The sequence below is a fragment of the Camponotus floridanus genome, unplaced genomic scaffold, assembly GCF_003227725.1.
Source record: "Camponotus floridanus strain SB8 unplaced genomic scaffold, Cflo_v7.5 scaffold3, whole genome shotgun sequence".
NCBI lineage: Eukaryota > Metazoa > Arthropoda > Insecta > Hymenoptera > Formicidae > Camponotus > Camponotus floridanus.
This window is the reverse complement of record NW_020229436.1, coordinates 6089238-6116320: the sequence shown is the minus strand read 5'-3', so window position 1 is coordinate 6116320 and position 27083 is coordinate 6089238. Positions and strand designations below refer to the sequence as shown.

At 34.2% G+C, this 27083-nt stretch overlaps 1 protein-coding gene across 5 annotated transcripts in view; it reads left to right on the top strand.

Annotated features, from left to right (window-relative positions):
• The window catches only part of LOC105252481 (amyloid beta A4 precursor protein-binding family B member 1-interacting protein), a 189263-nt gene extending 166517 nt beyond the window's left edge, over window positions 1-22746 (top strand). For 4 of the 5 annotated variants that reach the window (XM_011259865.3, XM_020027919.2, XM_011259864.3 and 1 more), the window contains 8 exons: window positions 15919-16086; window positions 16487-16642; window positions 16838-17071; window positions 17730-17959; window positions 18102-18254; window positions 18785-19309; window positions 19453-19827; window positions 20741-22746. In XM_011259865.3, the coding sequence (XP_011258167.2) occupies window positions 15919-16086; window positions 16487-16642; window positions 16838-17071; window positions 17730-17959; window positions 18102-18254; window positions 18785-19309; window positions 19453-19827; window positions 20741-22108 (3209 nt within the window). In that variant the 3' untranslated portion in view covers window positions 22109-22746. Of the gene's footprint in view, window positions 1-8972; window positions 9766-15918; window positions 16087-16486; window positions 16643-16837; window positions 17072-17729; window positions 17960-18101; window positions 18255-18784; window positions 19310-19452; window positions 19828-20740 lie in introns of those variants that run through there. The other variant, XM_011259866.3, reaches the window with a different exon arrangement.
• Window positions 22747-27083: the final 4337 nt, after the last annotated feature.

Below are 27083 nucleotides of genomic sequence, written 5' to 3'. Positions count from 1 at the left end.
GTGTTTCAATGTATAAATGTAATACATATTTTTAATATATTTTTACATGTATAATATAATTATAATTTAATTATAATATAATTATAATAAAATTATAATTATAAAAATATAATTATATAAAAATGTATAAAAGAAAAGTATTAAATGTAAATATGCAAAATTATTTTTCTTCGTAAGAAGAAATATTCAAATACGTAGAAAAAATCTTTCGTGCGTGAGAGAAACTTAAACAACGTGGAATAATTTTTAATTTGAGATGAAATCGCTTCATTTAATAATCGCAGGAAGTGCAAAGAGCGAAACTGTGTTCCAGGTTTCTGTTCACTTTTAACGTTCTTTTTTTTTTTTAATTGAGAAAATATCAAGGCGGAATTATGAAAAATACCTACGGTAGATCAGACGGCTATTGCGACAGACCGGCATTATACGGTTCGCAGTTGCATGGCGGTGCAGTGCAGCTAATGAGTGCAACGCGGTTATAATGCAACTGTGCAACTTCAGCTGCTGCACGGCAGGGGTTTGAAGATTATTATTTGGCGTTTAACCCAATTACATTCTTCCCCCGTTGGCGATTCGACACGCTCTCGTCACAATTTGTTGTTTCACCGACCCGAGGCTACTTATGATTTCAATTCAGCGATAACTGCCCATCGACTTTCACAATTTTATTCCATTTTTTTCACGCATAGATATTTATTCTTCTCATTTCGATTATTTAATTTATTAGATTATTTAATTTTTAATTTCACTAACACTTAAATAAAATAAATTTATTAGGGTTGCACGAGATACCAAGATTTGTCTTGATATTGTCTTGTCTTGTCTTGAATTTCAAGACAAGATCAAGACAAGATTTTTTTAATTAGTTATCAAGACAATACCAAGACTAAAACTGTCAAGATTATTAGTCTTGTTAAGATTATTGGTTCTCAAAAAAACTAAAATATTTATATTTGTAAATGAAAAAAATCACTATATACGAATCTAAAAAAATTTTATTCAATAAAAACATTTATATTGATAAATTTAAAAACATTTAATATTAATACAATATAACATTTTTATTAATTAGAAATCAAACTCGCAAATTTTAGACATTAAAGAGCATTTCACCCAGGAATTGATGCACATTAGTGCTTTTAAAGATTTACTTTGTAATCTGGTTCTATTTTTTGACATAGTCAGAGTTTCTATTGAGAACAGTCTTTCTACTGACACGGACGAGGCAATTGAACTTAAAATGTCTCGAGCCATTTTTGACATATTTGTGGGATAAATATGAACCTGATTTTTTTACCACTCCAAAATATTTATATCTGCATATTCCCTTGGAGCCTGTAAATAGTTATTAATTTCTGTTTTTCCATGAAACAGTAAATGTTTTTTTAAATAAATAGACGGCATTTATATCGATTACGAATATAGTAATAATTATAATTAAAATGTGATACATTAGTAATAATTAATTCAAATTATATTAGAAAAATTATGTTAAATATTATTTAAATAATTTTTTAATATTAGATAAAAAATTGTTAATAAAATCGAGACGAGACAATACAAGACGAGATTTTTGCTACCAATATTCACTCAAGACCAAGACAAGATTTAAATTTTTGAAAATTTTCAATACCATTACAATATTTTTACGAATATTGTCTTGAGTCTTGTGCAATCCTAAAATTTATGTTTACAATTTGTGTTAATTTGTGTTAATATCAGTAAATATAAAATTACATAAAGTAATGAGCGAAAATTAGTTGACGCGCAAGAAGCTTGTGCGTTAACGAAATATAAATGATAAAAAAATTGTTATTTATTAACTCATCTACAGAGAGTACGTAATATAAGGCAACGGCCGAGAGGTAAATATGCAAATGATTCAATTACCACGATTCTCTCTCCGTCATGTTTAACCGGCGATTTCCCATTCCGGCGCATCCACGTGTATCCCGACAAAGCTCGACACGCAACGAGGGCCGCATCTGTCAAACAAGAGCCGAGTCACGTGACGGTGGGCGAGGCTCATTAGTTAATTAAACAAAGTTTGTTTAAACATGCGATCCCAACTCGACCTTGTCTTCTTTCTCTCGCTCCTTTCCTCCCATGATTTTTTTCAAAACTTCCACGTGGCCTTGTGTCATATAAATTTCCTCTCACACACAATAGTGTCTTCTCTTATAAATATTCCCAACAACGTTGTCTCGCTTCTCTAATTTCAAAAATGAAAATTAAAATCGAAAGAAATTAAATTCATATAATTTGAAATTAAAATAATATTTAAATTTAACATTAAAACAATTTATTTAAAATTAAAAAGAAATAGTATTAAAATAATTTTTAATATTGAAATTAAAATAATTTTAAAAAGAAGTAATTAATAAAATAATTTAAAATAATTTAGAAAAGAAGATCCATGAATCTCTCAGGTATTTCTTATTTAATTGACTCGCTGCGAATGAGAATAAAGACACTCTCGCGATTTCGTTGTTACTCGCAGATACGTTCGTTAATAAATTACGAAATAAAACGAAAATGAATGGGCGGTTAATATAAAAGCCGCTCTCCTACGAAAATAATTTATGTATAGTCGGCCACAAAGGCTATCGGCAAAATATCGATTGAACCGTCATCGGCATCGACGGAAATCAATCTGCCCGCCGGCAAATTGCAGCGATAATTGCGACACGCGAGGTCCATTCGCCTCGCGCGATGTATCAGCTGCCAATTAAGGAAAATCGGAACAATATCAATCCGCGGAATTTTTGCGAAAAAAATAAAAAAAGAAAAGCCGGCTCGTTAAGCAACAATTCATTGAAATTTTAATTTTACTCGCATTATTATCGATTACAAACGAGCACATGCTCGCAATTATTATGCGATTGTAAATTTCAAAGTCCCCGGGTAGGGTTGCACAAGACCCAAGACAAGATAATATTCGTAAAAATATTGTATTGGTATTGAAAATTTTCAAAAATTTAAGTCTTGGTCTTGAGTGAATATTGGTAGCAAAAATCTCGTCTTGTATTGCCTTGTCTCGATTTTATTAACAATTTTTTATCTAATATTAAAAAATTATTTAAATAATATTTAACATAATTTTTGTAATATAATTTGAAATAATTATTACTATTGTAATATATTTTAATTATAATTATTACTATGTAATCGATAAAAATGCCGTCTATTTACTTAAAAAAACATTTACTGTTTCATGGAAAACAGAAATTAATAATTATTTACAGGCTCCAAGGGAATGTGCAGATATAATATTTTGGAGTGATAAAAAAATCAGGTTTATATTTATCTCACATTATCAAAAATGGCTCGAGATATTTTAAGTTCAACTGCCTCGTCCGTGCCAGTAGAAAGACTTTTCTCAATAGAAACTCTGACTATGTCAAAAAATAGAACCAGATTACAAAGTAAATCTTTAAAAGCACTAATGTGCATCAATTCCTGGGTGAAATGCTCTTTAATGTCTAAAATTTGCGAGTTTGATTTCTAATTTATAAAAATGTTACATTGTATTAATATTAAATGTTTTTAAATTTATCAATATAAATGTTTTTATTGAATAAAATTTTTTTTAATTCGTATATAGTGATTTTTTTTCATTTACAAATATAAATATTTTAGTTTCTTTGAGAACCAATAATCTTGACAAGACTAATAATTTTGACAGTCTTAGTCTTGGTATTGTCTTGATAACTAATTAAAAAAATCTTGTCTGGATCTTGAAATTCAAGACAAGACAAGACAATATCAAGACTAATCTTGGTGTCTCGTGCAATCCTAACCGCTGGACAGCGGCCTCTCTGTCTCGTGGAAAGTGCGTACGGTTTACCAGTGAGTGCGTAAATATGTATTAGCCGCGCGAGTGCGTGCACCGGCACTTTTCCGATTTCACGCCGTGTGGAAAAACAGCCTGAGCGGAAAACGAACACGCGCAACCGGCTAATTCGCCTTTATCCGTCATTTTATCTCGCGACCGGTTTTCTTGCCGGAGCCTCCTCTCTCTCTCTCTCTTTCTCTCTCTCTCCCTCTCGGAATCGGGTTAAAACACGCGTATGATAACCAACGACGTAGTTCCATTGCCAATAAAAGGTAGATTGAGAGATTATTTCATTAACACTCGCACTTACACTTGGAAAAGTGCGAGATCGCGTGTTAATCGATCGATCGCACTTTTTCTCCTCGCACTTTCTTGAAAAAAATTGTGAAAAATATTGTTATCGAAGCCAATCGGGGCGATTCGATCAAATCCGGCTGATGCGATGGGCATTCCAGATAATTAATTTAGTAATTATCCTCATTCGATTATCAACAGGAAGTGATTTCGATAAAGTTTTTGATGCGTTAGTGTTGTAAGAATGTTCAAAAGTAGTATATCTTTTCGAGATTAATTCATATTTTACGAGCGAATGAAACTTTAAAAATAATAATAATAATAATAATAAGACAAAAAATAATAACGTGACAAAAGCTCTTGGTTAATAAATAAATATTTTAGAAGTAATTAAGAGTAATTTTTTAAGAGCAATTAAAAGATGAAAAGATTATTATTAATATAATCCATTTTAATAAGTGATGTTTCTAAATTTTAAAATTTTTGGAGAGAGATTTGAAAAAATAATAAATAATAAATTTTAAGTTAAATTAATTTTAATAAATAATAATTTTTATTTTATTAGAAATACACACTTTCGATGTATTGTAATTTTAATCATTTGTGAGAGATGAAAGTAAGCGATGAAAGCAAATTACGTAATGCGATCAATTATAAGTAAAAAGTTATTGCATATACAACGCGTTAGAACGTGAAATTATTAATAATCTACTCTCCTTTTAATTGTGATTAAATATATATATGTATATATTACGGATATTTGTTAATTAATTTGCAAGGGAGCTCGTTAAAATATGAAAGCTTATGCGATGGAGTATTTTTGATATAGAACATTTTTATATCGAATTCTGGAGAGATATTTTCGAGGGATATATGTTTACTAATCATCACGTTCGGTGGAAAGCAATATACATAACTCGTTTAATTAACAGTTATGCCGACACTCTCGATATAGCTCTAGATTAAAATTATATTTCCCATGGGATTTGCACGAAAGAACGGGATATGTGTCTCGTTTAATTAAAAAACATGGAAGAAAAATGAAATCGATACCATAAATATAATCCATTGGATATAAACATGATCCGAAGATTAGTAAATTGCTTTTAATACCTTAATACCTTTATTTTCACGTTAATAAAAATGAAAACGCGCCTTCCAGGGGGGGGGGAGGACTCCAACCCGAAAAAATTAAAACGCCCGATTTTACTCCCGCCTACTTCGATCAATTTACAATAATTATATTACTCCGGATGTAACGAACCGATCACACGTTACATCACACGCCTGGGTTAGGGGGTTAAGTGTGATTTATATAGCCAAGCTGTCGTTTATACACGAGCTTATCGAGAGAGGCGCGCGTTTGCGCGAAAATAACGCGAAAATATTCGACGCCGGCTCGACTGATTTATGCGGCTCGATTAATCTAGGTTACCGCTATCGAGCGCGTTTGCGTATTCGCATAATCGGCAGGGTGAACGAACCTCGGCGTCGGGGAAAGTAAGAAGCTTTATATCCGCGAAACTCGCCGCGCGATTTGTTCGATCAATCGCTCTTGTTTCGCATGTAATCTTTTTTTTTTTTTCGAATTTTTTTCATCGCTCGAGAGATGGAAATTCAAGCTGACGGGGAGACAGCTAATTGAAATCGGCATTGGGCTCGCATTAAAGTACAAAACAAAGTCGCTTCTCGCAGAATGATCGATCGCGTTCCGATTCAGCAGCAATTTTCATGGATTTTTTTCCATTCTTTCTTTTTTTGAATGCAGAAGTTATATTATTGCGCGATTGCGTTTCGTCGATAAACACATCGGCGTCGATTAATCGCTGCGTTTTATTCGTCCCTTCGGATGACGGATGACCGGTTCCCCTTCGTCTCGATGACACGAGTCAAAGTGAACGTCTTGGTGCGCTCATTTCGTTGTCGTCTTTGCCATTTATCTAATCATCATTCTGGCGCCCACACTTCAATCAATAACGAATTATCTCGGTCGTGCATTGTAATAATGCTATGCGTAGGCTCGGTTTGTTTCTTGAATTGACGGAGTTTTGCGAATAAAATTCGATCGTCACAATTTAATTATTATGGCTTTATGGCTATATTTATATTTTGAAAAAGATGATGTATACATAGTTATAATGTATCATGATATAAAATCCCGTTATATTATATTCAGAGATATACCGTTCTTTATTTATGGCGTATAAAGTTTGTGTAACTCAATACGCATCCGCCGTGCGATATAAATACGATACTTAATTGCAAGCGGTTAATTAAAGCGAGTAAACTTTAGTTTTATGCTGATGAAGAAATTCTGCGTCCGCGGATAATAATTAAGCTAACAAAGACATAAGGATCTCTGGGTCATAAAATATTTTTTTTTTTAAGAAAATAAAATTTTTTACACATTAATGAATCAAATTATTTTATTTATGGAGATGAGGTGTCATGTTCTCAAAATTAAGCGAATAAATGATGTTTCACTATACTACGAATTATATATATTAATAATAATCTAATGAAAAAAATAGGAAGAATAGGAAATTTTATATTGATTATAAATATTATAATAATCAATAATATAATAATATAATAAATAATTATAATAAAAAAATTAATATATATCTATAATAATATTATAATAATATAAAAAATATTTTATTTTATATTTTAATGTAATAAAAACAGCTTATATTAACAATATACTTAAGAAATTAATTCCGACTGAAAGTATTTTGAAAGTACTTCTTTCGTAATTTTACATCTCCGATCTCCTGACAGATTTGTTTAATTGTTCAAGGTTTCTCATGACTCATTCTATATAATCTACGATATCAAAAGATTCTCATAGATTCCATGAATTCTCCGAATGTTTCACGAAACTTTACCGACTTGAAACACCTCAAATGAAGACAATGATCGACAAAGTTATCGGAAGATATTAACTTCTCTCATTTGGCGGAGAAAGGATTAAAACCGTCAGACAGATCGATGAAACGTCTTTAAGGATGTATTGGACGGACCGTCTGTCTCAAAAGCTAATCCAAAGTACCAAAAAATTAAAGTTGGGCAGAATACGAATTCTAATTAATCAAAAATTTTTTTTAAATCCCGAAATCATACTTCAAAGTATTCTTTAATATATATAGGTCTTAATTTCCAAGAAAATGTTGCCACGTTTTATCATCAGAATTGCGTCAAACCGATAATCACAGTTATATTTTAATAATAATTTCAAAACGAGCAAGTAAATCGTTTTAAAACTTTGTGAAAACATGTTTACATGTATGAAGAATATAATATTACAAAATGAAATTTTTATCATTGTTTTTTTATAGTTTATGAATAATTTATTACCTGTCTCTTGAACATTTACATAAGATCCTACGTTAAAATCGCAAAATTCAAAAATTAATAACTTTTAAAGGAGCAAATAAAAAAATTTGAAATAATTCATGACGATTTAGAATGTTATTAAGAATGTTAAATTAAAAATTCACGGCGATCTCATTGATTATAATATATCTCCAATACATCCTTAAGGATGTATTGGATGGACCGTCTGTCTCAAAAGTTAATGCAAAGTACCAAAAAATTAAAGTTGGGCAGAATACGAATTCTAATTAATCAAAAATTTTTTTTAAATTCCGAAATCATACTTCAAAGTATTCTTTAATATATATAGGTCTTAATTTCCAAGAAAATGTTGCCACGTTTTATCATCAGAATTGCGTCAAACCGATAATCACAGTTATATTTTAATAATAATTTCAAAACGAGCAAGTAAATCGTTTTAAAACTTTGTGAAAACATGTTTACATGTATGAAGAATATAATATTACAAAATGAAATTTTTATCATTGTTTTTTTATAGTTTATGAATAATTTATTACCTATCTCTTGAACATTTACATAAGATCCTACGTTAAAATCGCAAAATTCAAAAATTAATAACTTTTAAAGGAGCAAATAAAAAAATTTGAAATAATTCATGACGATTTAGAATGTTATTAAGAATGTTAAATTAAAAATTCACGGCGATCTCATTGATTATAATATATCTCCAATACATCCTTAAGGATGTATTGGATGGACCGTCTGTCTCAAAAGTTAATGCAAAGTACCAAAAAATTAAAGTTGGGCAGAATACGAATTCTAATTAATCAAAAATTTTTTTTAAATCCCGAAATCATACTTCAAAGTATTCTTTAATATATATAGGTCTTAATTTCCAAGAAAATGTTGCCACGTTTTATCATCAGAATTGCGTCAAACCGATAATCACAGTTATATTTTAATAATAATTTCAAAACGAGCAAGTAAATCGTTTTAAAACTTTGTGAAAACATGTTTACATGTATGAAGAATATAATATTACAAAATGAAATTTTTATCATTGTTTTTTTATAGTTTATGAATAATTTATTACCTATCTCTTGAACATTTACATAAGATCCTACGTTAAAATCGCAAGATTCAAAAATTAATAACTTTTAAAGGAGCAAGTAAAAAAATTTGAAATAATTCATGACGATTTAGAATGTTATTAAGAATGTTAAATTAAAAATTCACGGCGATCTCATATTGATTGTAATATATCTCCAATACATCCTTAAACGACGCTACCGCTTCTAAGGTACGAGGGCGGGGAGGAGGGGCGTTTTATTTATAGCGGTCAATAGACGTTTGCGTAAGTCAACCGGTGCACTCTCGACCCTTTTTAACGTGTGTACAGCACATGATGCACTCACCTCGCGAGGAGGACACCCACACGCAGGCGCGACGTGCGGAAAAATCTCGAGGCGAGAGGCGAGTATGTTCACCTTAAGGCCTTTAGTCCAGCGCGGTCGCACGCGACGTGCGCATCGTGTACGCAGCGCAACTCGTGCCTCTTCGTGATCTCTCTGCGCGAACTCCGGACCCTCTAGAGGAAACGCGAGCAGGATCAGCCACTCCTTCGATATGGTCAATTTTCGAGGATCAATTCTTGAAATTTACCTTTCATTCAAAAATACGTTCCTTCACCTCATTTGACGTTTACCGATTCACCGATAGACGTGAATGACGTGAATATATGTAACTGTCACTTTCAACGTGACGTTTGATGGAGATAGAAACTGCTCGTATCGGAAAATGGAATGATCCCATTTGAGAAGCTTTCGCATCACGGAGGTATTAAGGTTAAATAATCCCCCCTAGGGTGGGGGGATTATTTTCAACCGCGATTAGGTGTTAATTCAACGTAGTGCAAATTTATGATGCGGTTGACGTTTACCTTCGAAGTCTGATAGATCGAGAATTATTCGACGATAGTGATGGGAAAGTGTTTCGATCCTCGTAAAAGATTTCGACATAATTTGAACGCATTGCACTGAAATCATGAAGTGATAACGCGATAAACTCGGCGAATTATGCGAGACGCCAACGTCGGCGATGTTTGGGTGACGATGACGGAGCCTTCATGCTCCGATGAGAGATTCATCGGGATGCGATGCTAATTAACGATCGCGCAGAAAGCGATTCGAGAGGAGGGGGAGGCGGGGGAGGAGAGGAATCGACGCCTCGTTCGACGCAGTGGAAGATGCTCGGGCATTTTGGCAGCAACGAGAGCATATTGGGCTACCTCGCGGTCAAAGGTACACACATTTACCCTGATACACGAGAAAATACCGTACAAATGATAATAAAATTATCGTAGAAATTACTGTAAAATTATTGTAAAAATTAGATTAAAAAATTATTATAAAAATTACTATAAATCATGGATCATACTGAGTTAAAAGAGAAATCGCAATATTTTTACTTAATAATATTATGTGTATGTTTTATATTTTACAAAAGAAGGAATCATCGAAATATTCTGATGCGCAAAACAAATGCATACTTATTAAGCTGTATTATTCCAGATTTACTTTAAAATGTAAATAGAAATGTGATTTTCATATAATTTGTAAAATTGTTACCAAAATGAAATCTCAGTCGCGTTGATAAAGTTTCAACCGACGATCGCACGTTCGAGTCTGCAGAATTTTAACATCAGCACGAATGCACGCTCGACAAATTGGCAAGTTTGATATAATAAAAATATAAAATAAATTGTAATATAATATGTCAAAAGTATAATTAGCTATAATATAATGTATTAAAAATATAATTAAAAAATATAATTAACTAAATATAATTAAATAATTAAATATAATTAACTATAATATATTAGATATAATATATTAAATTAAAAAAATATAATTAACTAAATATAATTAAATAATAATTAAATATAATTAACTATAATATATTAAATATAATATATTAAAAATATCTCTTATTGACGACGAAAAAAAATCAACAAAATTCTTAATTATTATAATTAACGAAATCTCAGCAATCGCAACAAGACGCATGTCTCGAACGCATGTTACCGGTTTCATTACAGAGAGTACTCGCGTCGTAAAAATTTATTACGGCGAATAAGAGAGCCAGATAAGAGGTTCGCAGATGCAGATCGAAGGAAAATGCGCTCGACGAATTTACGGTAATTTAGCGTCGCGAGGATTCGCAAATTAGCGGCGAGTCACACTTGCGCGTTCATCTGTGCGACAATTTGCTTGGAAAGTCGGCGCGGAGAAAGCCGAGGATTCTTAATTTTTTAATTAAGCTTAATCGCGAGAGGAGCGACAAATTTGGCCGGGACTCGGCCAAGGATCGCCATCGCGCCGGTTCCGATTCGCAACGCGATATATTATTCCCCTTATTTATGATTATTTATGCTTTCACAGCTGCTTACCCTCGCACTTAAACACACTCGAGATGCTCGAGTGCATTAACCGTAAATCTAAGATGAATATTTTACACGAAGCTAATTGCGCTTTTTTTTTTTTGCGAGTCTCCTGGGCGATTTAATGTTACGATATCCTCGAAATTGATAAATCGCGAACGACTAGAATTTTATATAATTTTTGCGACGACGCATAATTTTATATAATTTTTATAGAATTTTATATAATTTTTGCACGATCTTTAAGAAACTTGCATTATTTTTTTTAACTAAAACTCGCTCGAAAATTTCTTCTTCCCTTCGATAATTTCAAAGTAGTTTCTATACCAAAGTTTTCGGATTAATTACTAATTTATTATTTTCAGATTAATTATTAATCTATTATTTCCAGATTAGTTTTTAATTTATTATTCTTATAAATATAATTCAAAGATATTAATTTATTTTATTATTGGAAACTACTGAATTGATTTATTCTGGACTTTGTGATTTATCAGAGAGAGAAAGAAAGAGACGCTTGTATATAAAAATTTCAGATTAGATATTATATCTCTCACACACATATACATGTATGATATCTTTTATTATAAATTTCTTCCGTGTTTGTCAATGAAATGCATCTCGACGTAACATAAAATCAATAGATATACGCATTGAAGATACGTGATTATTTCTTTATTTATCCAGCGTTTATCTCTTCCCGACGACCCCTCCCGATAATAATGGCGATGGCGGCCATGAGAGTCGTCGTAAAAACGTCGGCATTGTGTCTTTCCCCAATCCTTTCTATTTCTCCTTTTTCTTTACTCTCTTGTCATATCGTAAAAGGAGATCGATACGCGTCTGGATGCGTATTTTTTTTTTGTCAAGATGAACCGCCATTATACAAATCTCGCTGCATATGAAGAGGGAGAAGTCTTATCATCATGAAAGACGTTATGAATAATATCATGAAGAGAGAATTCAATATTCTCTTCGAATGGAAAAATTTTAATGGAGAACGTCAACTATTGAATCTCCCTTTTTTGTTCTTATTAATCTATCAATATTTCATTTTATTTATTTTTATTTATTAATTCCAATAATTTAATTTTTAATTCAGTTCATTATAAGGTATTTTTACATGATGTCTTAATTGGATTCGTATTTTTTTCTCATATTATATAGAAAAAAACATATTTTTAGTAAAATAAGTCTATTATTGAGAAAATAATAATTAAAATTATAAATAATTATTATATTGTTTTTACGCTACTTTAAACAAATTGAAATTAAAACCTGTGATTATTATCTCCCAACGGATTCTTATTCTGATAAATATTTTTTTAAATCAATTTAGTCCGAGATTAACAAAAATTTCGTATTCTTAAAGCTCTCCACAGAAATTTATAACTTTAAATAATTCCTTTACCTAAATTAAATATTACATCATACTTATGAAAAAAAAGAAAAATTCCGTTCTCTAATACTCTTTAAAATTTACCTTTCAGCTGTTTGCACATTGTATAAATGCGCCCTAAAAGTACCACTAGTTTGCCTACGTGTTTTGCATGCATTCGTAGTCTTCGTCATCGAAAGCTATCGATGAAGATAAATGAAAAAAAAAGAAATGCTTGTTCTCACTTCTCGAAAAGCCGTGACTTATGCGTTTCCTTCGAATGTGGTGAATGGCCGCGGTTATAGAGGGAAAGAGAGAGAGAGAAAGAGAGAAAGATTGATTCCTTGGTCGAGGTGTTTACGAGTCACGATGTTCACTTGGCGTTGCCATAACGGTATTCCAACGCATCGATTTACACCTTGTTGGTGCGTGGAAAGTGCAACACGCACCGGTTTTCATTTTCATTCATTGCATCTCTCGATTTTCTTCCCGGAGACTCCCAAGAATTATTTTCTCTTTTTCTCTTTTTTTCAAATCAAAGGTGACATATTCACAAATTGGCGTTACAATCAAAATAAATTACTATTTTTATAATAAATAAACTGTCTTTATACATCATTCAATAAAAAAAATAATTAAAAAATAATTAAAAAAATAATTAATCGAATTTATAATCTGTAAATTATAAAACAGAAAAATCACAATGTGATTGCGGTTCTTAAACGTACGTGATTAAATTTAATCTTCTACTCTTCTAATCTATATTTTTAAATACAATAAGAAATTTTGTTTACGTCGTGATGACGAAAACTAGAAATATTTTTTATAATTTTCTATATCAAAATTAAATTTTATTAATTTCTTTGCGATTGTTATAAATGCTTCTCACATTTTAATAATACCTTTCCATGCTTTTCTCTTACATTTCTTTCTTCATTTTTATTTATTCAAATTTATATTATTTAGTGATTATTTTAATTATTTTTTTTATATTATTGTATTATATTTTATATTAAATTTATATTATTTAGTGATTATTTTAATTATTTTTGTATTGAATGATTTATAGAGACAATTTATTTGTTGAAAAAGTATTAATTTATTTTGAAATATTTTTTGAAAAGGATCTACAATAATTTATTTTTACTTTCATCGTGCAATTTATGTTATTTAATTTTGCAATCCTTTCCCGCGATTTCGTCGCGAGTAAAGTGGACGTCGGCGAGAAATTGGCGAGAAATTCGAGGCGGACGACGCGCGAAACGTTCGCAAGATTCTTCGGCTTCTCTTTCGCATTCGCAACGTCGACGTCGGCGGTTTCGCGGTAACGTCGAACCGCTCGTGACGATTCGTTGCGGCGATATCGTTCGCATTCCACGGGGTGCACGTCACCTCGCCGAGCCGATCGCACGAGGAGTCGTGTTCTCGAAAGTCATGGAAAATTGCTTGGACTGAACCACACAATGTAATCTATGTAACCACCTGTGAGGATGCGACTGAATATACGGTCGAGAAACGAGGAGTATTGATCTCTCCTGTCGTTCGCTTCGGTATCTTTATGTCGAAGGTCTGTAAGAATAGAGAGAACATGTGTGTGCATAAATTTTATTTTAAGCATTCCGAAAATATATTATCTTATTTAATTTTTATTTAATTTTATTTAATTTTATTTATTTTATTTTTATTTTATTTTTATTTTATTTATTTTATTTTATTTTTATTTATATTTACTCATTCATTATCTTTCCGTTGGAATTTTTATTTTTATGGTTTATTGATAAAACGATAGGATATAAATATTTTTTTATATTTCTTGCGTGTCTTAAAATTTTCTCGTCATCTTGACTGATAAAAAATTCTTGAAAAATTAGGCAAAAATCCTCACACACTTTGTATAATGCTTTGAGCTTGAGAAATTGACAATCGTGGCTTCGTGTCATTCGTCGAGGCGGTCTTGACACTAATTCGGGCACATTATTAATTAGTCGCGTGGCGCGTCGCACTTTTTTTTCGGATTCTGACACTTACTCGAGGCACATAATAACGAAGAAACGTCGCCGACAATATGCCCACACATGTGCCCTCGCTCTTTGTCAACCCGGGACGGAATGTCACGCCTATCGTGAGTCGTGCAAATCCACGTTACGTGTAATTGCTATTTTACATCCGCCCTGATTACGAAACATCCAGCGAGGATAAGTAACGCTCTCGTGCTCCGATTGAAAAAAAAAAATAAAAATAATCGTGTCGTGATTTATTTATCCCTCCAGACGTTTCACAACTTTACACATTCTTGTGTTTGCACAACTGCCGCATTTGTGCGTAATCGAGTTTGCAGTCCCTATCTTTGATAATATCAGCGTCAGAAAGAGGAAAAACTTGGAGTAGATGTTGTTTACAGATTTCTACATCGAACGAACGGTACACTGAGGGAAAAATTTTTTTGAATCAAATAAATTTGTTTTCTCGAAACTTTTGCTCTAAATGGAAGGAATTGTTTATTTCATTTAAGCAAAAGCATTTAATTTTAATTAAATATGCATGTTAAGTACATTATTTTCATTTATATATTTTTTATATTTAAATACTATTTTCGTAAAATATGTACTATAATTTATTAAATTAAATATATTATTTTTTTAAATTAAAAAATTTAAAATTGTTGGGAATAAAAAATGCATTTTAATAAATATTTTGTAAAATTAAAAAAAAAATATTTAATTAAAAATTATATTTTTTTAAGTATATATATATTTTTAAACATATGTAAATAAATACTTAAGCAAACAGACGTTTTAAATACAAATAAATACGTGATTAGTACCCACCAAATAAATAGCTTTCTTGAGTTAACTAAAATTTTTTTATTTCAAGATAATTTTTCCCTCAGTGTAGGATTCGTAAAAGAAGTATCGTGCAGAAAAGCGCGGCAACAGCTTCTTGTTGATCATTTTAGCTACTTTTCCAAGCGATGCAAGACATCCTCGCATGCTCGGTCGAGCCAGCTGTTAATTCCTTTAATTATCGCCAGAAACTCCGTGGTAATTACACCGTTACACAATTAGCAAATGTACGCAGACATCGGGGATGCCCTCGAATTTGTACCTTCGCCGTTTCCCGGGAAATCCCATCGCAAGAATCTTTGATCAATCGTAATCAAACAGACTTAAAATGATAACGAGCAACGATCGATAAGGTTTATGATGTCAGTATCGTCCATGTTTAATCGATAAACATCGCATTTATATCTCATAACTTTTCCACGTGCAAAACTATATTTGGAAATAATTTAGAAATTATTAATTTAATAATTTAAATTAATATCAAATTGATATATCGTTCGAAATTTTGCATTTTTTAATTTTTTTAGATATATTATTTGTGTCTTACATATTTTATATATATATTTTTATATAAAATTTAAAATATATATAATATAAATAATATATAAACAATAAAATTATCTATAAATTTTGACGTCTTTTTTTTAATATTCTATCGAATCGTTAGTTTTTTAATTGTAATAAAATTGCAATAATCTAATCTCTTAACTCAACATTCCGAAATTTAAATTACCTTATCTTTCGAATTAAAATGCCAAGTAAATAAAGTAAACATAAGCACATTTTTTTACAGATTCTCAGGATGTCGATCTGGACGCGATTCTCGGTGAATTGTGCGCCTTGGAACGACGCTGCGACGGCGATATCGCCTCCACTCCTGCACCAGATACACAAAGGCCAGGACGACCTAACAGCGCGAGGATCAATCCGGGTGACAGCACTGACATCAAAAATGAAGGAGGTAAATACTTGAGACAAATTTTTCACAATTTTATATCATTTTCGCTAATATATAAAATCATATCTAAAAAATTATGTTATGTCTATATAATAATTATAATATATATTTATGGTTTATTTATGGTTGTTATACATTTGTTTATTATTTATATTTTATTTATATTAATATTTTATTTATATTAATATAAATTTATTTATATTAATGTTATATAAATTAATATAATATTAATATTATATTAATATTAATATTATATTTTATTTATATTAATATAATATATAAATATTAAATAAATGTTACATAAATATTATATAAATGTTATATAAATATTATATAAATATTATATATACTGCATTATTTTTGCGATGAAAATTTGTAATGCATTTTATCGTGCTCTTGTTAGGTATACGGACTGACAGCCCGGACAACGACAGCGCGTTCTCGGACACGGTGTCCATGTTGTCCAGCGAAAGTTCGGCGAGCAGCAGCGGTTCCGGACACAAGCCACCTCAGACCGCCATCCACGCGGCTCCTCAACAGCAGCCGCATCAACTTGTCGGTGGGTCTCTGCTTCATCCCTTAAAAAAAAACGCGAGATAATTTTTATTTCGCTACATTTCAATATTCCTCTCTTTCGCCACCTTCCAAAGGTACCTTCCCCGGGCGATTAAATTATTCTCGGAGAGGAAATCATATTTTCACGACGGTATATTATATTTGCACAGATGCGATATGCGTGTTCTTATCGTTGCAGATGCAGCGAGCAGAGCGAAGGCGGAGAAGATCCGGCTGGCGCTGGAGAAGATGCGCGAGGCGAGCGTGCAAAAGCTCTTCATCAAGGCGTTCACGTTGGACGGGAGCGGCAAGAGCCTCCTGGTCGACGAAGGGATGAGCGTCGCGCACGTGTGTAGGTTGCTGGCGGACAAAAACCATGTGCCGATGGATCCGAAATGGGCGGTGGTCGAACATCTGCCCGACCTCTTCATGGGTGAGTTTATCGCCTTTTTCATTCTCCGTGACGCTGCAACATTTATTCACGACGTTAGTCTTTAATAAGATCTGATCTCAATTTCAAATATTTCGTCGGCATTTGATGTATATGTTTTTTTCTTTTTTTGGTATTTTTGTATGATACTTTGAAAATTCGTATAATTATGTACACAATTATATGTCATATTAATTGTATTATATGTTAATGTATTAATTATATTATTATATATAATATTTAAAAAATATATATATGCATATATATTATATTATAATATTTTAAAATAGATATGTAATAAAAAAGAGTACACAAATATATTTCTGAGATCAAATTATACTAAAGAATAATATGTCTGTATTTTTGATGTCAATTAATATAATAATACACAGTTTCTATTTAATGTTTGCTTTTTTCCCATCATATTGGAATTTTGCCGAAAATATTTATAATATATTATTATTATAATTTCCTAAAATATTTATAATATATTTTATAATATAAATTTAAAATATTAATTTTAATATTTATTTATTTTAATTATAATATTAATTATAATATTAATTATAATTAATTTAAATTATTAAATATTTAGAATATATTTTATTATTATAATGACAAAATTCAGGAAGATTATTAGAATAAATAATGAATGTTTCAGAGAGAGTTTACGAGGACCACGAGTTATTGGTGGAGAATCTTCTACTATGGACCAGAGATTCCAAGAACAAACTGCTCTTCGTCGAGAGACCGGATAAGACGCAGCTATTTCTCACGCCCGAGCGATTCCTTCTCGGTCCCTCGGATCGCGGCGGCGGCGAATACGACGATCACTCGAGAAATATTCTACTGGAGGAGTTCTTCTCGAGCAGCAACGTCGGCGTTCCCGAGGTAGGAGGCGACGTATTTTACGATCCTCTCGTATCTTGGCAATCCCGAGACCGAGCGACGTGTATATATTCTGATAACGAATTCATGCTGGCACACATTCCGTTGGCTCCTCTTCTGTATCGATTGCCCGATTTGCTTCTAGGTCGAGGGTCCACTGTACTTGAAGTCGGATAGCAAGAAGGGCTGGAAGAGGTATCACTTTATTCTGCGAGCCTCCGGTCTTTATTACTGGCCAAAGGAAAAGGCCCGCACCGCCCGAGATCTCGTTTGTCTTGCAACATTCGATGTTAATCAAGTTAGTAACGTTACATGTGTTTTACTTCCCTCATTCCTTGTGTAAGAAAATGTCTCAACAATTGTATGTGTGTGTGTTGTATCTTTCCTATAATATATTCACAGAAAAAAAATAAGTGTCAAATCAAAACTTATATATTATACTTAAACTAACCCGTTCGTTGTTTCGTATATACGCAACAATATATAACCTTCTTGAAAGAATTTAATAATTTTAAATTTCAACAATATTATAGTCTTATTTTAATATTGCAATTGTCACCTCAAGAATATATAATTACTTAATTCTATTTTAAGAAAATTATAATCTTTGATTTAAAAATTCAAGCAATTATATTTTTCTTTAATTAACGCAATATAATCTCATTTCAAAATTTCCACGTTAAAAACTAAATATATTTTCAAAACAATAATATCCTTTTTTCCTGTGTTTTAAGACTTTGATCAGATATCTTTTCTTTTCATCGTTTCATATAAAAGTTGATCTTTTTATAGAGAATAGTATTGTACAATTTATTGTTATTAAACTAGGTTTACTACGGCGTTGGTTGGCGAAAGAAATACAAGGCGCCCACGGATTTCTGCTTTGCTGTCAAACACCCGCGACTGCAGCAGCCAAAATCCACCAAATACATCAAGTTCCTCTGCGCGGAGGATAACGCTTCCTTGGAGCGATGGATGGTCGGCATCCGGGTGGCCAAATATGGCAGGCAACTGATGGAGAACTATCGGGCGCTGGTGGATGAACTGGCGCAGGAAGATTTGGATCTATTGGCACATGCCAGATCGTGTTCCGTTAGCTCCATTGCTACGCCGCCGAATCAGACTCAATATAACACGACAAACGATAACGCGAGGCAGTTCACGGAGATTGTAAGACAGCACAGCAACGATGCAACAGTCGTCGTCGCGACAAGACAGTACGATGGTAGCCAAAGGCAGAGCTACAACAATCCGGAACAACGACAGAGCTATAACAATGATGGCAGACTGAGCAGAGCGAGTAGCTCCAGCTCCAGCGGGTGTTTGTCTGATGGGGCGCCGAGTAGCTGTGAGGTGAGCACTTTGATTGACGCGATATTGAAAGAAGTCTATGAAAGTAATTGTTTTTCTTCTATGCTGCTTCTGCATCTCACAAAATAGTCACATGTACAATTGCCTGTTTCTAATATAATCGTTTTTATTAATTACATTGATAGGTAGCCTTTGAATGCGGCGAGTTTCCAACTGGCACGATAAAGCGGAAGCCATCTATGAATCCAAAGTTGCCCCTTACGTCGATCACAAGGCAATTGAAGGAGGTCGGCGAGACAGTGCGGGACGAACCGGACTCCTGTCCGAGCCCGACGAGCTCGGGATCCGGTACGTTGACGAGAAGACATAGTCGCCGGCGAAGCGGCACTGATTCCGACGGATCTGGAACTCTAAAGAGACACCATAGATCTGGAAATGCGACGCCAGTCAGTCCAGTACCACCTGGCACGCCGGTCAGAGAAAGAACGAGCCCTATGGGATACAGCAGATCAGAGAGTCAAGAATCCAAGACACCGACGAGTCCAATGCAAGCATGCATGGTAAGTATATTAACGTAATTTCTACAGGGTATTTCAGATCACCCGTACCACCCATTTAAAAACTAGAAAAGTGATTATTTCAAAAAAGTAAAAATTTTTTTAAATGGAACCCCCTATTTTTCATTGCATATTCTTGTAGCTTACCTCGAGAGCTTTCCAAAACACTATAATAAATTATTTTTTCATAAAGTACTTTTCGAGTTATGAAGCTTGAAATAATTTCTTAATTTTACATAAACCATAAAATATTTTGTAAAATATTCATTTTTCGATTATCTTATGTTAATACTTTTATGTACAAAATAATGAGAGGAATCAATTGGTGTAAAGAAAACATACAGTTGTTTCTAAGAAAAAAATATGTAATTTGCAATTAACAAGTCCATATTTTTTCTTAAAAACAACTGTATGTTTTCTTTACACCAATTGATTTCTCTTATTATTTTTTACATAAAAGTATTAAGGTAAGATAATCGAAAAATGAATATTTTACAAGATATTTTATGGTTTATGTAAAATTAAGAAATGATTTCAATCCTCATAACTCGAAAAGTACTTCATGGAAAAATAATTTATTATAGTGTTTTGGAAAGCTCTCGAGGTAAGCTACAAGAATATGCAATGAAAAATAGGGGATTCCATGTAAAAAAATGCACTTCCGGTTTGAATCGCCTATTTTCGGCCAGAGCCAGAAGTTGAAAATATCACCATTCAATAGAGCGCACCCAGTTTATAAAGAAAATGTTTTTACTTTTTTGAAATAACCACTTCTCTAGTTTTTAAATGGGTGGTATGGGTGGTCTGAAACGTATTAACAAATTTTTGATACATGTAACCTCTTTATTTGACTATAATCTTGAAAAGAAAAGAGATAAAAATATTCCATGTCTCTGAGAAACGAATTTTTTCGCAGATGGATTCAATCACCTCGCTGCCACCGCCACCGTCGCCATCGAGAGTCGTTGAGGAAGTCGAATCCGACAATGAGCCGCTTCCGCCGCCGCCACCTGAAATGTTCCGCTCGAATCTTTCGCTGGATTCTCTGCCGCCGCCGCCGGCGCCCGGCGAGCTTCCGGTTTGTAACACGCCGGAACTCACGGGCTCGTCGTTGAGTCTTGTGTCACTACCGCCACCGCCTAGTCCGCTGGTCGGCGAAACTGGAACGATACGTCGCGCCAGACCTAAACAGTCCACTCCCACGAACTCTATAACCCCCGAGAACACTCCTACGCACAATCCCAGGTCGCAGTCCAATCAGATGTACGTGAATGCGAACAGTATCGCGCTCAACAGCAACTCAGTCCAAAACAGTCAGAATTACAACTCGAATACGGCGACCCACAACACGAACAGTACCGCCAATTCCGTATCCTCCCCGCATAGTTCCTATCCGGGATCGACAGCGAGCACGCCGACTTATACTCCGAGTTCACCCAGCTTTGCATCGCCACCACCGTTTGTGCCGCCGCCGGCTTACGGCTCCCAGCACGTCAACTCCCAGAGCCTGCCAAGCAGGAAAGTCGAATCGATGTACGCGAGTCATCAGCCCAACCACAACACGATTCAGCCCATCAGGCCGAATCCCAACATGGACACTGTTCGACGTAGCGCCATGAAGCAAGGTAGCAGCCATTATGCAGCGCCACCGTACCTGGCCGAGCTGAAAGCCGCCTCCAGTCCCCAGCCGCAGCGTCGAGTGACCATTCAGGAACCACCGACGTCGCCCAAGTCGAAGACCGGCACCGGCAAGAAGATCACGTTCAACCTGCCACCTCAACAGGAACCCAGTAGTCCTGCCTTGCCGCAACGGAAGCCGACGCCACCCAGAAGATCCGACAGCACCAGGCTCACGTCGCCCAAGAAACTCGCGGCGTCCGATCAAGCCCCGCCGGGTGATTTCCTGAAGGACCTCCAACGAGTGATGAGGAAGAAATGGCAGGTCGCGCAAAAGTGCAAGTTGGACTCGACGACGACGCCGCACGAGGTGCTCGGCTTCCGAGATCCGCCTCCTGCTGTGGCTGACTACAGGGAGACCAATGTGTCCAACTGGGTGCAGGAGCACTATGGCGCGGACAATCTTTACGAGAACGTTTACGCGACGGATCCCCACGCACCGGTTGAATACGCGTCCAGTCCAGCCCGGCAACCGACGGTGAGGTTCGCGGACGAGAATCGCAGTATGAACATCGTCAACGCGATCGCTGGTAAAAGAAGACCGCCGCCGCCGCCGCCCAAACGGGCCGAGACTACGCATCTCACCACCACCAGGGCGATGCACTGACAATAGCAGATAATCCAGCCCCATCCCGAGAGGCGATGGTACTGCTGTCTCTGCAGCTGGTGGAAGGAGTAAGACGAGGAACGTCTTGGCAATGATTTCATCCGTTCTTCCGGGATGCCGGGTATATATCGAATTCATTCGTTCCACCTTGCTGTTCAGAGAATCGGAGATGAGAAGAGGAAGGCTTCTCCAGTAAAGGAAAGGTTGTATTCACTTTGTTGCTGGACTGATGATCCTTGGGAGAATGATAAGTTGAAGAAGAGAAGATATTGTTCGGATACGAAAATTCAAAAGAGAATATTTATGAATTTCATTCTGAAGATTATGTTACACATATACAGTTTGAAAACAACTGTTTTGCTAGAAGAATTTATACGAATATTGTCAATCGGAAGAAGACACTCAAATGATCAGTAATTGCGACAAGTTTGAAGGTGTCTTGATGGATCACAAGGGGATGAATATCGATGAACCGTCCTTTCCGGAAGATCTCCTGAAGCTATACAGCAGAACTGCCGTTTCGAAGCTAATGTAAATGCTCTTTCGAGCCAAGCAACGAATTGAATAAACTCGAGTCCACGACAGAGATTCGATCGACATACAAGGAATATATACTGCCACACATACAGAGGATGTGATATAACTCGTAAGCCCATGTCCCCGGGATCCAAGGATCGCGCAGGGAAGAAGCTATAAAAAGAAAACAGCAACGCGACAGAACGCACAATGCGCGAATTGATGGCGATTTCATGCAGAATCGTTCATGAGTTCTTTTTATTGCGCATATTTCATAACCGCTAACTGCCTCTGCGTCTGCGATTCTCTCAAGTATACTTGGATGTGTGATAAATATTATAAAGTAAAAGAAGTAATCTAAATATATAAAAGAAGTAATCTATATATGCGGATAAATATCCTCAAGTTTGACCTTTCAAGTCGGTCGTCAATACAATTGATCGGCCGACATCTAATTTAATATTAATTTATCCAAATTTAATATTTGTGTTCTTCAAGAATGTAGCGAAAAATATTTTATAATGCGCGTATTATAATCTCTGATATCATTTTCTCGAAAAGAAGAGAATATAGAGGGTGTATATTCTTAAATAGCTCCCACTAAGCAAATAGCGTATTCTTGATTAAAAACCGAGTTGAAAAGTCCTGAACCAATTTTTGTCCAAGATTCATTAAGGATGTATTGGAGATATATTACAATCAATGAGATCGCCGTGAATTTTTAATTTAACATTCTTAATAACATTCTAAATCGTCATGAATTATTTCAAATTTTTTTACTTGCTCCTTTAAAAGTTATTAATTTTTGAATTTTGCGATTTTAACATAGCATCTTATGTAAACGTTCAAGAGACAGGTAATAAATTATTCACAAACTATAAAAAAACAATGATAAAAATTTCATTTTGTAATATTATATTCTTCATACATGTAAAAATGTTCCCACAAAGTTTTAAAACGATTTACTTGCTCGTTTTGAAATTATTATTAAAAAAATAACTGTGATTATCAGTTTGACGCAATATTGATGATAAAATGTGGCAACATTTTCTTGGAAATTAAGACCTATTTATATTAAAGAATACTTTGAAGTATGATTTCGTGATTTTTAAAAAATTTTTGATCAATTAGAATTCGTATTCTGCCCAACTTTAATTTTTTGGTACTTTGGATTAACTTTTGAGATAGACGGTCCGTCCAATACATCCTTAAATAATTAATCAGATTTAAGTATTAAAAAGATTTCTGAAAAGATGAATTGTTTAAATTAACACAAAACAGTTTATTTTTTTGCTTATCCAAATCTCCATGTGTTGATAACGAGGAACTGCTACTGCTTTATTAAGCATTATAGAAAAGAATGGTTCAGGATTTTTCGACTCGATTTTTAATCAGGAATAACGCTATTTGCTTAGTAGGAACTTTTTAAGATACACCCTGTATATATGTATTTTGTTTTTCATTTCACAAGTCTTTGTTCGCTGTTTTTTTGTTTTGAGATAAAGATTTTGGTTGAAAAAAATTCAAATTATATTGCCCCAAAGATTACGATAACGACAGGAATATATAATTATATTCTATAATGTGTAAACTGCAATGCGCTCAGAGGGAACGTCGAAGTGGAATTGATCTCACTTTGGAACAGATCTCCTCGATTGTTTTTTTTTTCCAAGCGAGAGTGTTTTTATGACGAAAATAAAAGAAGGAATATACAGAGTGTGCCTAAAACTATGTCGGAGATTTTAAGGGCGTATTCTAGGGTTTAAAATAACATGAAAAGCTCATATAAACATGAGTCGAAAAATACTTTTCCTCCAAACTATAGCCCCCTAAAGTTGAGGGAAAAAATCGAAAAATGTATTGTAACTCTCGAAGACTTTTTCATAGAACGTTAAAGTTTTGCACAGCGTAATTAATAATGAGCTACATTTTTATGTGGTTTTGACAATTTTTTCCCTCAACTTTAGAGGGCTATAACTCGGAGGAAAAGCATTTTTGGACCCATGTTTATATGAACTTTTATTTTAACCCCTAGAATACGCCATTAAAATCTCCGACATAGTTTTAGAAACACCCTGTACGAGAGATCAACTTGGTCGGACTCCTTCTTCATGCAACTATACGTCTATTGCGATCACATCCCTTGTGCATAGGTATATATGTATATAAACTGAGCATATACGCGACCATTTACATCGGTATATCGACTTGATGTGCTGTACGTGTAGTTGTATCATACGATTCAGACACGACGGTTCGTCGATTGTATCCGACTAGAATAACATAACGATGACCTTTCTCTCGCTCATCATCGGAGACTCGAGGTCCCGTTTAATCGGAGTAAAACTGCGAGACGTCGCTCCAGGTGAAGAACGAAAAATGAGAGAGATTCTCCGATAATGATCGATTACCTGGAGCTTCTGGAGTCTAGATAAAATGAGTACTACTTTGGATACCTTGAGTAGAGCTGCCAAGAGGAACGTTGCGCGTATTATTTATCCGTATATTTGCTTGGCTCGTTCATCCTGGTGGTTTTATTTCTCACACCGAGTATCCAACTCCTAGAATTCAACTTGGAATGTCGCGGTCCAGGTGTGCGTGCGATCGTCTCACGTCGCCGATCGAAGGGAAAAATGGAGATACGCGTTGAACGCGTGCGTTCGTCAAGATCATCGCGCTACAGCCAACGATGAGGAACAATACCGTGCGTTTGTGATCACCGATGGAACCTTCGGCAACGACTTAGCCGAGCCTTTCCGAGGTCACGTAGCTGATGTAGTTTTATATCTCGATTTGTATCGCGTTTTTCGCGCTTTTCGAACCACCCACGCGAAGGTTTCATCACCTTTCTCGATTTTTACCAAGAGCATCTGTATCGTCAAGTTTTTTATACGTGTAAAAATTGGAAGCCGCTCGAGAGAGCCCGTTCGTGTGCGAGATGATCGATCCGTAGAAAGTATTTTATAAGATCGAATCTTTTTGATACGCAGAAATATTTCGCCGTAGAATATGTAGAAGAAAATTCACGTCTTTGTGAAGACGGTCTGTCGAGACTGGCCGACATTTTCGGGCCGAGACAGGTCGTTTCCGATTTTCCCAAGTCTTGTTCGCGATATTTCCTACACTGAGGGAAAAATTTTTTAAATCAAATAAATTTGTTTTCTTGAAACTTTTGCTTTAAATGCAAGGCATTATTTCATTTAAGCAAAAATATTTAATTTTAATTAAATATGCATGTTATATTAAGCACATTATTTTCATTTATATATTTTTTATATTTAAATACTATTTTCGTAAAATATATACTATAATTTATTAAATTAAATATATCATTTTTTAAAATTAAAAAATTTAAAATTTTTGGGAATAAAAAATGCATTTTAATAAATATTTTGTAAAATTAAAATAAAAATATTTAATTAAAAATTATATATTTTTTTTAAACATATGTAAATAAATACTTAACTTAAGCAAACAGATGTTTTGAATACAAGTAAATACGTGCCCACCGAATAGCTTTCTTGAGTTAACTAAAATTTTTTTATTCCAAGATAATTTTTCCCTCAGTGTACGATTAAAATCATAAAGCTGCGTGCGAGATGCTTGATTATTGGGATTGGCTTTTTCGAAAATGAGATATTTGCGCGCGAGGCTCTTTCCAATTTTCTATATATGTAAAAAAAAAGGTGTGTCTGGGCGCGAGGACTCTTTCCGATTTTATAAAGTATTTACACCGTATATATTTATACACCGCGACCGGATTTTCAGCACTTTCTTCACGCTGTGCCTGAAGCGCGAGGACTTTTCCACTCTTCAAGGAGATTCCCGCACCGATCCCGCTCTCTCGAGTGACTGTAACGCAATCGAATTACTTAATAACGATAGCTAAAGGCTAACTTTAAAGCGAAACCGATATGTGTGTCGATTTAATTGTACCTCCCCGCGCATATTTACGCGCGGGTTTAATCAAACTGAACCAATAATATATATAAATGCATTTTTGAGACTAATATACCGAGAGATTTTACTAAGCCTGAATACAGGACGAGGGTGACTTTTCATGTACGAAATTTGCGAGGATATTTTCCCTTTCAACGAGTACGACATCGGTTCTCCCGCTTGGAATCCGCGAAATCTTTCCCCTCTCGGAAGGATTTCAAGATTTCGTCTTCAGTATGTTTACAGTTTTTGTTTTAATCATTCTGATATAAAATTTTAATTTTTTATTAATTGTTTACTATCCATTTTTTGACATAGTTTTTGACTTTGTTCTTGCGCTGCGATTTATTCTCTAAGCGAACTGATACGGGACTCGTTGAAAATGCTGGCGTGCTGAGACACTTCTTCTGTCAGGTACACTCCTTAAAGGAACTTTCGCATTCTGAGAAGGTAGCTCTTAATATTCGATGATGTACACGTGCTGCCCGTCGCTTAATTTTAGAACGAAAGGGTCAGTCGT